Below are 13,312 nucleotides of genomic sequence, written 5' to 3'. Positions count from 1 at the left end.
TTTTACTACCATAGAGTCATGAGCTATCCCCAGAGTGAGATTTGGTTATGGATTAAAGATCTCTTTACTCTTGTTAGAGAAAATTACTACCAGGAATTATGTCATTATGGGAGACTTTAACTTCCCTGATACAGATTGGAGAAGAATTGCTAGTAATAATGGTGGGGCCCAGATATTCCTGGATGTGATATCCGACAAATTTCTTCATCAAACACTCACTGACTCATGAAGAGGGGATGCTATTTTAAACTCAATTTGGTAAGTAATGAAGATGTTATGGATGAGAATAGAAATTACCATTGACTTGAGAGATCATGAGTTGGTTGCTCAAGTTTAAATGGAAGGATAAACAAAACAGATCTGTAACTAAGGCTTCTGATTTCAAAAGTGGTGGTTGAAGAAACAAGGCAATGAAGTCATCTGGTCTAAGCAACTTGGGTGTTTGAACAGGCAGGATGTAAAAAGTTTCTTCAGTTCCAAATTGCTTATGCTGTATTGGATCTGTATTCCACAGAAAGAAACAGTGCCGTTAGAAATGGCCTCCACACCGAACTGGGTGATTAACTGCCTCAAAAGAAATAAGGAATAGGAACTGAGCCTGTGAAGAATAGGAAAAAAGACTGATAATAAAGCAGTATTTTTGGGAAATAGGTATAATGAGAATTACCTGCCAACAGTCAGGTTGAGTTAAACCTTGTAAAAGACGTGGAAGCACAGATGAAGATTTACCAACTCTTTGAAGAGAACAAAAAGAAAGAGGGTCTGAGATTAGATGGAAAAAATACTTCCACAATGTTTCAAAAGAATTTCATTGTCTCAGTTCATAGTGAGGATGCAGGTCGTAAAGTCTGGAATTTGAGGAAGGTAAACTAGGATTATGAATTAAAAAAAGAGAATTATTCACAAGGTGGAAGCAAAGCTAAAAGTGAGAGCTGAACGTACTCGGTTCAGTGTAGTAATAAAAGTCTCACCAAATTAGTGAGGGAATAGGTACGTGAGATGTGAGGTCTGAGATTATAAATAAGTGTTTTTAAGCCTATGATACAATAGATAGCTGGAACGGGTAATTCTAAATTAAATTCTACACTTGAAGGAACCACAGCATAATCTGCCCGGTTTCCAGTCCTGTTACTGATTTCACTTCTGTGCTTCAAAGATCGTATTAGAGATGGATAAACTGGAGAATAAAGTATAGCAGACTTTCAGAGAAGCCACATTTAAAAACTAACAATCTTTGCTAAAACCGACTTTCCTAGCCAGAGGAGCAGTAGTAAACCTCTTCTCTCCAAACTCTGACTTGTGTCATTTTGAAGTTATTAAACCAGAGAAGTAGGTAGAACAGGAAGTACCAGATGTGTAAAGAAGCTGGCTCGGAGAAGGAGGGGTTTCTTTTGTTCAGGTGAAAGCTGGGAAGGTTGGGGGCTGTTTTTGAAGCCAAAGTTCAGGTGTTGGCTGATCTTGTTGAACGTTTACCTAAATAACAGTGGTCAGCAAGAGCAGGAGTGAGGTGAGTGAATACAGAGGTGCTGTTAGTAAGGGATTCTTGGGGTGTTCGACGTTGTTCACCTGTTCAGAATTGAAACAAATCCTAGTTACATAGCCTGGGAGCTGCCTAAATGCTCCAGTTTGAGTGAGTGGAGATGAACTGTCAGTGTGATGCGTTTCCAAAAGGGCAGCTGTGTTTAGGAGGTCGCATACTTGAGCATCCGAGATGCTGCCTGCACATTTGTGAGCGGTTCTGGTCACCTGTGTTCAAGATGGGTTGAATCAAACTAAAATTGAGAAGCTAAAGAATTAGTTTTATGGGAGACCTGAGAACTTCAAAGTTATTCCCATGGAGAAATTCCAGCAAGAAGTGCAGTTAAGCAGTTGTAGCTTATACTTTCTGTTCTCTAGTAAATTCTGTCTGAAAATCTGAAACTTAAAATAGCCATGACGCTATAGAACATTCTTCTCATGCTTTGTGGGAGAAAACGTTCCTTCCTTTTGGGAAGGAACTGTCTGTTTCTGAAAAAGATGGAGATATTCGTCCCTCTATTGCAGCAGACGAGGTGTTACCATCCAGGACCTCGATTTGATCTGCTGTTCTAAGTAATTACTTAGGAAACTGAGGCATACACGGCAGGCTTTTGCTCGTGCAACTTCATTTTAAGACACAAAGTACTTCGATAGATATTTCCATATTTCTGCCTTCTCTGTACTAAGCATGTACTACTTAGTCACACCAGAACTCGCCACTCTTAGTTATGTGTACAGAACATACTGAAAAAGTGACTTTGATCTTAACTTGCCATGTGAGAACTTTAGTTCCCACATGCTAGTTAAAGCTGCACGTAGGGAAGAACAAGAGTTGACAGTGAAGAGCGACAAGGATGTTCTAAATTGTAAGTGAATTTAGAAGTGAGAGGAGAGGACCATTCTTCAGTCATGAGCCACAGGAAAATTCAGTTAGTCCATTGCAGATTTGGTGGACGGGGGTCGTGTTTTGGAGGTGGCAGATCATTAACCGATGAAACTTGTGGCTGCAAGATACTGTTAGCTGATTTCCTATTTTAGAACAAATTTGACTCTTGGCCCTAGACAGTTCGAAGTGGTGATCGGTGTAGGCGTGCTGCACTTGGTGCAGGTGGCCTGGACCATGGGGCTATGGAGCCCCAGACCGGCCAGCGTCAGGCGAGTTCAGCTGTGCATAGTACACGTGCAATTGTGTCAGAACTGCAGAGGGAGAAGTCTCTGTCCTCATCTAATTAGAATGATTTAGGAGATTTGGGGCTTTACTATTGTTTTTTAACAACTTTCTTTACAAAATAATTTTGGGTAGTAATTAACTAGGTAACTAGTTGTAGATTTGGCCAAATCCATGCGGTTTCTGGAGAGAATACAGGCTAAGACAGTCCTTCCCCATTGTAGTATTTCTCCCTCTATGGAGTTGAGGATTTTTTGTGTTCAGGTCCAGCTGAGTATAGCCAATACTTGTTACAGCTCAACCTTCAGAGCTTGTTTCTTCCATCACAGTTTTCAGCATGGCTCCCAGTGTGTGCTCTTCTGTGGAAGTCACTTGGGAAGGCACTTGAAGTGTTTGGGCCTCTCACTGCCTAAAACTTAGAGCAAAAAAAATCACTCCTGTTGGTCCCCCCAGTGTTGTGGAAGAGAGTTTATTAGAAAGGGAGAAAGTATGTTGATACCAGATACCTTCGGGTATTTCCAGGTAAACTTGGCAGCTTCCTTGGGGTCCGTCACTGCTTTCTAAACGAGTGAATTAAGATGGTGGTTATCTTGAGTATTCTGACTCCTTGTGTTTGTGTGAGTTACATTGGAACATAAATGAAGAGGCTGATGCTAACATTCCTGGCATTCTAAAGTTGTCTGTTGGTTTAAAGATGTTGAGTATTGGAATCATAGACTTGGAAATGGTTGGAAAGCTTGCATTTGTCCGTTCCCGTTACTTCGAATCGGGACACCTATGTGTTATTAAACAAGTAATTAGTGTTTTCTTGCCAAATTAAATGTTCTGAACACTTGAAAATGTGTTGAACTAGAAATATATCAAAGTAACTTCTGTCACTGTGACATTTATATGGACATGTAACAAGTGAAATAGTACCTTCTTATTCTTGTAATTAAGTTTGATAACTGCTTTCAGAATGTCACATTTGGATAACTGTGTGCTTAAATGCTTTCTGTTAGTAAAGATGCCAAACTTGTAATGCCTGTAAGAATTGCTGTAATGATTTTTCCAGTGGAACAAAGTGCATCTTAACAAAGAGCTCAAGCACAGCAAAGGCAAAGTGGAAACCATACAATGAATTAAAGGACATGGTCATGTCTTTCCTTTTAAGGTATTATTTCTCTTTGAAATATACTTACCTTTGTGGTAGTGGAGTCTCTGTCAAGTACAGAATATTCCAGCTGAGAAGCTGAAATTAGTGAAACTACTCAACTAGAGAGGAGCAGTGAGAGTGGGTTGAGGTACTTGAGCAAGCTCTTAAACACAAAAACACGAGCTAAACCATCTGGCTGGCAGGTAACGATACAGTAATAGCAAGCATACTAATTAACTTCTGCATATTTTTCTTTAGATTTGCAAACGAGACTGTCTCAGCAGAATGAAGGTAAACCAACATTTGATACCATTTGTCACCAGTAGGTTTTGTTTCAGGTGAACGGTTCTGGTGTAGAGTTTGCCAACAGCCTGAGAAAGTGTGTTGTGTTAGTGCCTGTAGGAATTGTGTATCGAGTATGGACTGAAAAGAACAGGATGTATGTTACACACGTGGCCTTCTCCTTGCAGTGTTTCCTCAGCATTGGTAACATTCCCCAGCCGTATGTTAATCCTAGAAAACATGTGGGTGTTTGGTTTTGTGGGTTTAGATGTGGTTGGGAGTGGGATTTTTTCCCTGCTTTAGAAGCAGGGACTAGAGGGGTTATTTGAGAACCAGGAGTCAGAGATGACTGTCCCTGGATTAGTCACCACTTTACTCTGACTACGCAACCCTTAGCGTCTGTGTGTAGAGAGAAGGGGGCTGTTCACAGCCGAGTTAACAGAAGCTTGCAGCCTGTAGGACAGTGCACATCGTTAATAAAATAACTGTGATGATGAGCAACAATAAATGACAGGAATTTCATAGTTACTGGGAAAGAGTATACATCTATTCCCCAGTTACAATGTTTATCATTTTAGTGGTCAAAAATTTCTTACGTTACGCATTTCCAAGGGACAAAAGTATGGATGCACTTTTTTGAAGGATAATTCAAAGTGCTTAAAATATATTTTAAGAATTCTCAAAGATGTCTGTCACTTCCCATGAAGTCAGATGGGGTGATGCCACTCCATCCCCAGCTGCTGCTTGGCTTCCATGAGGAGAAAAAAAATTCAAGGTGCTGCTGGCATACAACTCAGGCAGAATTTTTCGATGCGTGTGAAGATGCCTGTGTCTGCATTTAAACGGTTAAACTGGAAATCTGTCAAAATCCATGTGCAGGGTTATCTGTTCACTTTACAGCTTCAGCGGTGGTTCATCTGTGCTGTTTTCTCTATTGATCAATTTAAAATTTCTGTCATAGTGTCTAGTTACGGTTTTGCTTTCCTGTCTTCAATTGTGTTCAGTTAGAACTGTTACTGTTACTGCTGAATGCTGGGATTTCTAAAGAATAGGTAGAAGATACTCATTTGAATTGGAGCCATACATGGCAGATTCTTACTTTTGTTACTGTTTTTTTCCATTACAACAGTTCTGGCTGCAGCTGCTTCTGTACAGCCTCTTGCAACACAGTGCTTCCAGCTTTCCAACATGTTTAATCCTCAGACGTAAGTGATTTGTCATTGTTTCTGTTTGGCATGTGTTGATAACTTCATCATCTGAGAAAGGAACTAGAATGTTGCAGAGTTTTGTTTTTTTGATGGGTTTTGGGGTGAATTTTGTCCGAGTGATAACAATTCCATCTCTGTCTTATTCTTCCTCTACCCCTGCAGTGAAGAAGAAGCTGGCTGGGATACAGAAATTAAAGATGATGTGATCGAGGAATGTAACAAACATGGAGGAGTTATCCACATCTATGTAGACAAAAATTCAGCTCAGGTATGCCTGGGTCCAGGGAGACACTGAGCAGGTTTGGGGCGGGTTTGCTATGTAGTGTATAGAGGGAGCATTACAAATACTTTTTTTTCCCCTAAATTGAATCTCAATTTATTGAAGTTACTTTGGAGTTTTTGCAGAACGTAGGTCGTTGCCTCCCGTTTTGCATCACTGTGTGTAGCTGGAATGTAGGTATGAGAGCAGTTTTCTGGTATTGCAGCCTGCTCTTACAGATCTGCACAGCTGAAGTTATGGTGCAAATACAAGCTGAAGAGTATTGACCTCTTCAGTTCTGGTGTTTGGCTTTCCCCTGAAGCTGTGTGTTTCCCAAAAGCCAGGGACTTCCATTTTCTTCTGTTTCTGGAGAACACAGGCGCAAAGGACACTGTTCCAGCAGACTGGAGGTGTGCAGTGAAATGTGTGCCTCATCCCATGCTTGGAAACAAGTGTGTTCACTAGTGTCGAAGCCTTGTGGTAGGAACACCTGGAGTTATAACAGGGAGGAGCAGAAGGAGGGCTGCTGATGCAGACTTTATTTCAAGTTAATCCCTGTTTGAGGGACTCAGCCTGCATCTTAAGAAGGCTCGTGCATTTTTCTTCTGTGCTTGCTTTTCTTCTGTGTTCACTTTGTTTATACAATCCCCAGACTAGTTCTCTCTTCCCTTGTGTTTCAGCTCTTAGAAGATAAACTGTGGAAGGTCTGTAAACAGATTTGGCCTTCCTGAACCCCTTTTCTATAGAATTCACAGCCTAAAGCGAAGTACAGTTTCCAAACACTCTCACAGTCAGCTTATTTCTAACCATCAGACCCTGGAAGCTGAAATCTACACTACCGTCCCTGTCAGTAATTGCTTAGATGGATTGTTCTGCCCTGGTGATGGACTTGGCACTCCCAAACCTTTGTGGTCATTGTGCTGCTTCTACAGAAGACTGTTGTCACCTGAAACCCGTTCACGTGGGTTACTGAATGTTGGATTAGACATGAGCTGCAGTCTGGTACACAAACCAGCATGCGATCTCTCCTAGCGTTTTGTAGTCTGCAGGGTCACTGCTGTGTTGGACCACTGGGCTGATGAGAGACACACAACTTCCCCACAGTATATTAGTCTGATACTATCTTAGAGAAAACAGTGTCCTCCAAGAGATGGAAAAAAAAACAACAACAAAACCCAACACACAAAACCCCCCAAAAACACCACCCACAAACCCCAAAAACGCAGCAGCCTTCAGCATACCTCACTTGGGGCGTGAACACAGCTGCACATTGGTTCATGTTAGCAAGTGGATTTAGAAGAAAACATTACGGCTACTGTATCATGAGTTAGCTGTTTGTCACAATAAATACATTCTGTCACAGTAGCACAACCATGACCCAGACACAAAATACACAAGATACGTGTTATCTTTTAAGTGTTTTCATCTGCCATCTTTTTTTTTTTTATTGTGGGTGAGAAGATTGCAGTCCCAGCTGAACGCGTGGTGTCATATGTCACACTGGGCTACACTCTGGTGTGTTAAGGAGGACTAAAGCTTTGTGTTGCTGTATGTCATTCCAGGGTTTAAGCAGCGTGGATGCCTGTGCAGGGGGAGGCTGAGAACAGAACTCTGTGTGTTAATTGCTCAGTGCTGTCAACATCAGCCCCTGATCTCAGATTTCCTTCCGAGAAGGAATGAGGTAGATCGCAGTGGCAGGAGTTAGTCAGGCTGGCAAAGGCTGCCGAAGAGAAGGCTGGATTCTGTTTCTTAATGTATTTTCCTGTGGCATCCGGTCAGCTAGAATCTGATCTGGTTCAAGAATTACTGGTAGTGTTCTATTTTTAAGCCAGCAGCCAGAAAAGTGCACACACGTTTCTGTGGGCATCTGTGTGTCTTGCAGGTGTTGAATATTGCAGTACTCTGGATTAGACTGGTTTAGTGCTTAATTTGCAGATGGAAGACTTGAGATATCTCTGGCAAAGTTGAAAGTTGAGCCTGTTGTTCATGCTAGGTACCATCTTAAGTTCTTGTTGCCCTGCTGTGATGGATTTTTCACTCATCTCAGTCAAGTACAGACTGGTGCTGAAGTTCACATAGGAGAATTTTTACAGTACCAGTCATCTTGAGGTGCTGGACATCCTTCCTGCCCTGAGGAACGGGGAGTGCTTAATCCCTGTGAAAACCAGACTAGGAACTTGCGTGTCTGGTGAAGCATTTGTGGTGATTGACAGAACTTGGTGGCCACCCTGCAGTAGAGCTAGCCAGACCCTCCGTGTGTTTGCTTCATGTGAGGTTTGTGGTCACGAGCTGTTGAATGCTCTCTTTGAAGGGTTGTCACGAGCAAGTAAGAAATCTCTTACTTGTGGGCTTGATCTGAAATCAACATCTGGTCTGTTTTGAAAAATTGTATTTAGAAAAGTTTCGTGCTAAGATGGCTGTTACAGTTGGGTAATGTGTGTCAGTAAAAAACCTGTGCACCACTGCGTTTTCTCATGGTCATTCTGCACAACCAGTTGATACCAGTAGGAACAGAGCAAGGCAGGTTTGCCTCCTTCACAGCCGTGTAGGGGAGAAATGTCTTGAGAACTGACCATGTGGGACGTTTGGAGCTTCTAACGGACTGCGACGCTTCTGTGTTCCAGGGCAACGTGTACGTCAAATGTCCCTCGATCGCCGCCGCCATCGCAGCGGTCAACGCGTTGCATGGGAGGTGGTTTGCAGGTGAGTGGACTTCCTGGAGACACCTACATTTATTCATCAGTTACAGAGGTGACCAAATACTAAGATTGTAATTTTTTTTTTTTATGTTCTGATTAGGTAAAATGATTACAGCAGCCTATGTACCTCTTCCAACGTACCATAGCCTTTTCCCAGATTCTATGACTGCAACCCAACTACTGGTTCCTGTTCGACGATGAAGATGGATTTAGTCAGTTTTGTACATAGTTATTTTTTGGAGGAAGATTGAGTTATCTTTTATTTAGATAAAACGAACGGATTTAATGTCATTTTGTGTACACTTCCTGCTACGTTTAAAAATAAAATGAAGTAAGCAGAAATGCAGTGTGTTCATTCTCCCTAACTAGCATTTCCACTGTATACAAAGCTGTTGACTTCTTGTTCTGCCTTGTAATTCTTGTACATTTACTAAGGTGATCTGTAGGAACTGAGAAGTAGCTCATAGAAAACAAGTTCTCTGTAAAAGGCAGATGGGACATAACGACATTTTTAATGTTTCACAAGCCTTTCTTTTAATGCAGCAATTACATTTTACATTTCACTAAATGTAGGTGATCTGCTAAAGGTGAATATCAGAGATAGACTTGATGAAGGGACATATTTAGTGTTTTGTATAAATGGAAAACTCCAAAGGCTACTGAAAGCTGACTGTAGACAGCCACTCAGCTTGCTTTGTGCTGAATATTTGGTAAGAGTAGAAGGATCGAAGGGTTTTATTTCTCGATGGTAACTTTTGATTAACGTATCTGTAAAAGTTTCTTTGTAAATACTGTGTGAGGTGTGTCTAAGTTTCCAAACAAAACGATCTCTGCATTTCCAGATGAGTTTCTATGTATGCAGTGTGGCGCAGTTGAAGGATTTCAGCCGAGTCTGAAAATGGGTGGGAAATACAGAAACATGTTTTGTTCTGGTTGCATATAATCTTTGCTCTTTTTAAGCTCTGTGAGCTCTGAAATATATTTTTGGGTTACTTCAGTGTGTTTGACAAGACAGCTTGATATTTCTATCAAACAAAGACTTTCATATTGCAACAATCTTTGTAAGAACCACTCAAATAAAACTCTCTTAAAAAGGCCTTCATGAAGCTTTATTTCTGCTCTCTCCTGATGTGGCTTACACAGCGTGTGCTGCAGAGTGGAGGCGAGTGACAGATGCTTTGAAATGGTGAATGTTTGGGACGCTCCTCCTGCAGGAGGAAGTGCAGGAGCTGGTTCCTGCTGGTTTGAACCCTCCGTGCACTGCAGCTGTGGTTGGGTTTTCCCACTGCAGGGCAGGGGCAGCTCTTGCCCTTTCTCAGGCCTGCTGCAGGTTCCTTCCAGAGGTGATGTCCCCCTGCCCATGGCCCCATCCCTCAAACGGTTGTGAGCGGTAAGGATGTCGGAGTAATTCATGTTGGCTTGTAGGGAAGCCTGCCCCAGTGCACTGCCCTCTTAGTACCCCTTTCCCCCCTCACTGTCACTTTTAACCACTGGCTAATAAATAAAAGTGGAGTTTGACAAAGGTTGTAGAGTCTACTGGTCCCAGCTGGAGTCAGGCTTGAGCTGCCGAGAGTAGCTGGGTTGTCATTGGTGGAGTTTCTGAGGCTGCTCAGCTGCATGACAGCAGAGAGCAGGCTTTCAGTGGCAGATAGGCATTTTTCTCCTAAAAAAACTGGGGAGAGAGCACTTGTACAGGTGCTGGTTCTGCTGCTGGAGCAAAGCCTTGTTTCAGAAGGCAAGTGACAGGAGATGGCAGCACTGACCACAGCTCAGCTGTAGGCAGTGCCATGGTGGCTGGGGAACGGTAGGGAGAAATTCCCTGCAGGTTCCCAGCGCTGGAGGCAGCTGCAGCCACACTTGTGCCCTTCCTGCTCTGGAGGGGCTGCAGCAGAGCCGCCTTGCCGGGGGGGTAAGGCTGCACCTTCAGAGCTGGGCAAGGGGTGGCATGGTCACACTCTGCTCTTTGTGCTGGAAGCACAGTAACTGCAGCACAGTGAGTCCTGAGAGGAGGAGAGCTTTAGGGAAGGCATTGCTCACCTCTCCCATGGCTGGTGTGAGGTCATCCCTGGGACTCACCACAAAGTACCTTCAGCTGCCACATGGTGGGAGCTGGTTTCCATTTTCCAGCAACTTATTTCCAGCTCCAGGAGCATGGCTGTACCTGTAGCCGTGCAGTCCCGTGCACGTGTGCTGCCAGGCTGCCTGGCAGAAGGTGCCTGAGCTGCTGTGGTTCGCCCTCAGCTGCAGACAGACTTGCCCAGGTCTTTCTGGCTGAGGTGCCTGCCCCGTACCACCCAGAATACAGAAACGGGGCCAGCTTCAACCCACCTGTTTTTGTCAGAGGAGAGAAGTCTGACAGTTGATCTGAATAAGCCACACGGTAACTCTCCTAGATGGGAATGCACTGGAGCGGCTCCACATTCACCCACCGGGCACGTGAGCCTCCCAGCTATCAAAGGGAGAGATGCGCAGTGCGCGTACGCCGCGAAGCAGGAACTTTAATGTGGTACCAAGGATTAATTCCCATTGTCGTGGGGGAAAGTAGAAATGGGGTAAAAAGCACATTTACGGTCAGCAGAGCAAGGCAGATGGTGCTCCATTTCACGAAGAGCTCTCATTTCCAGGTATTGAAAGAATTTATTATGGAACAGAGGAGGAACAGCTGGACCGGGCACTCCGGGATAACACCCAAGCGCCAGGTTAGCAGCGGATTCCCATACCGATAGCCATGAATGTCCCAAACGTCCCGCCACTTTGCATCATTGTTTTGCCAACTCCACCCATCAGCTCTCTTCCTCTCATGCCAATCCTGAGACAAAGAGAAACACAAGAATTACATAAAAACTGATGCCCGACAGGTGACAGACACGCAGCAGAAAACACCCGATACAATCAGCCCAAATCAAACACCTCCTCTTCACTGCACGTTTCAGATGGTGCCTCCTGCCTGCCCAAGGAGATGGGCTGCAGTGCCCTGTGCCCAAGCTACTGCAGCCACCAACAGAGCTGTTCTCCTGGGGGTCCCTGAGGGACCCTCACCAATGGCCCACGTGGGTTTTTTCCTGCAGTGGTACCAGCTGACACTGCCATGCCACGAGCAGGAACAGCTTTACCTGCTGGTGCCCCAAATACCCTTAATTTGGGGGAAAAAACCGTGCTGGCCAAGTGCTTGACTTGGCAGAGAATAAAAAGGGTCTGAGCTGTTTCATGAGCATCCTGTCTGGCTGCAGTGGCCGTGTTTTTAATACAGCCAACTTCGAACCAGGTTGTAAACTACGTTCCTGTTTAACACTGACACTGTTTTTAACATGAGAGAAACCTGAAAGGCCTGGAAGCATCCAGAGGCATTTCTGTTCTCCAGTTCCCACTCACCTGGGGTCAGACTGAAGGGAAAAGAACTGTTCCTTCTCAGCAAGCCCTCATAATATTTGGATTCTAAGCATTCCAGTGACTGTAGGGTCTAAGGAATTTAATGCACTTTTTTGTAAAACATGGGGATTTTCCCTCAAAACAGTGCAGCAGAAGGAACGTAGCTGTGTCACCCGAGTACAACGGAAGCACGGTCCCTGTTCTGTCTGAACACCCTGAATCTGTGTTTTCTGCTCCGGTGTGCTCCTCACACACTGCCCGGGATCTGACAGATCCCAACACTCTCACCCAATCAGACTTTGTGCCTTTTCCACCTTTTTGGCTCCCTACCAAGTGATCGCCCACGTTTAACGACCAGTTAAAAAACCTCAGGCAGAAAGAGTTCTGCTTATTTCAGCAATGGATTATTTCATGGATAACGTGCCAAAACCAGTGAGAGCAGTGCAAGGGCTAACTGGGAGCAGCGAGCGTTGTTTGTTTCCGTGCTGGGGGGAGGTGGAACACTGTCCCTCTCTGATTCACAACAGGATTGCGCCAGGGCCAGCCACAGCTCTGCCCACGCTCCTGCACCTGAGCCTCGGGGCCAGCACAGCTATTGTCTCCGCACTGGGGGACGGGATACCCAAAGCAACCAGGGCGCAGACGGCCGAGAGCTTCCAGAGTTCCTCAGGAAGCTTTAGAGTGAGGAGAGGCTGCAGGTGTATCTGTACAAGAAATTCATCCAGCTCCTCCTGGAGCTGATCCTTGACAGCCTCACCTTCCCAGTGCAACCTCCCTTACAAGCTGCAGGAAAAGGTTTGCGGAACTGCGACCTCGTGCACCACTGACCCAGAGGTGACGTTGCGCCATGGCCAGTCTCTCCCACGGGAGGCCGGTGCTGGCAGCAGGATCGCAGGTGGCTAATCCGGAGCCAACACAGGACCAGACCTGCCCCTCGCTTCCCAATCCCACCGCGGGAGAGTTTCTCTCCGGCTGTTCTGTGTCACACGCTGTCCACGGAACGGTTTCCACGGCGTACCTGAGGCAGGAGAACGTGCCAAACAGCGCTCCTGCTGCCATGCCCACTGCGAAGCCCATCATGAACCCCATCTTCACTCTGTCAAAGCAGCTGGGCTGCGACTGCCCGTACGGGCCCACGGTCACTGGCATCTGGGAGAGAGAGCGCAGAAACCGCAGGGATTTACCGCTTTGGCTGCCGCGCTTCCGTGACGGAACGGGCTGGAGCGCAGCCCGCGCACCCCGGAGCCCCCCGTACGCGCAGGGCCGGCAGGGAACGCCGGCGCCCAGATGGCGGCCCGTGTCGCGCTCCGCGAGCCGCCCCGGGACCTCGCTGCGCGCTCGGGCTCCCAGGGGCAGCGCACGGCGCCGCCCGGCACGGCCCCCGCTGCCGGCCCGCCCGCCCGGGGCGCCGCCGAGGAGCGGGACGGCGAACCCGCCCTCCGGGCGCCCGAGGCCGGGGCGGGGGCTCCCGGCACAAGGCCTCGCGCCTGGCGGGCCCCGAGCGCCGCCGCCCCCTCGCGGGTGCCCCGGCCGCGCCCCGCCCCGCCCCGCCCCGCCGCGCCGGGCAGCCGCCGGCCTCCGCCGCGGGCCCGCCGGGGGGCAGGGCCGCCGCCGCCGCCCGCACCTCGCTCGCCCGGGCCGCGCCAACCGCTCCCGCCGCCAACCGCTCCGGCC

At 46.4% G+C, this 13,312-nt stretch overlaps 2 protein-coding genes across 4 annotated transcripts in view; one reads left to right on the top strand and one right to left on the bottom strand.

Annotated features, from left to right (window-relative positions):
* The window catches only part of RBM39 (RNA binding motif protein 39), a 30,750-nt gene extending 21,389 nt beyond the window's left edge, over window positions 1-9,361 (top strand). For 2 of the 3 annotated variants that reach the window (XM_086622890.1, XM_086622889.1), the window contains exons 13-17: window positions 4,080-4,112; window positions 5,233-5,308; window positions 5,474-5,579; window positions 8,195-8,273; window positions 8,370-9,361. In XM_086622890.1, the coding sequence (XP_086479016.1) occupies window positions 4,080-4,112; window positions 5,233-5,308; window positions 5,474-5,579; window positions 8,195-8,273; window positions 8,370-8,470 (395 nt within the window). In that variant the 3' untranslated portion in view covers window positions 8,471-9,361. Of the gene's footprint in view, window positions 1-134; window positions 259-4,079; window positions 4,113-5,232; window positions 5,309-5,473; window positions 5,580-8,194; window positions 8,274-8,369 lie in introns of those variants that run through there. The other variant, XM_086622891.1, reaches the window with a different exon arrangement.
* A 1,525-nt stretch (window positions 9,362-10,886) lies between these two features.
* Window positions 10,887-13,303, bottom strand: ROMO1 (reactive oxygen species modulator 1). Its single transcript, XM_086622996.1, has 3 exons — window positions 13,263-13,303; window positions 12,657-12,787; window positions 10,887-11,078 (listed from the first exon to the last, which is right to left on the bottom strand). The coding sequence occupies exons 2-3, from the start codon at window positions 12,785-12,787 to the stop codon at window positions 10,970-10,972; spliced, it is 240 nt and encodes a 79-aa protein (XP_086479122.1). The 5' UTR covers window positions 13,263-13,303; the 3' UTR covers window positions 10,887-10,969.
* Between the last annotated feature and the right edge of the window lie 9 nt (window positions 13,304-13,312).

Source organism: Tauraco erythrolophus, chromosome 18 (assembly GCF_009769465.1).
Source record: "Tauraco erythrolophus isolate bTauEry1 chromosome 18, bTauEry1.pri, whole genome shotgun sequence".
NCBI lineage: Eukaryota > Metazoa > Chordata > Aves > Musophagiformes > Musophagidae > Tauraco > Tauraco erythrolophus.
Note: the sequence above shows the minus strand (reverse complement) of the source record. Positions and strands in the feature narration are given on the sequence as shown.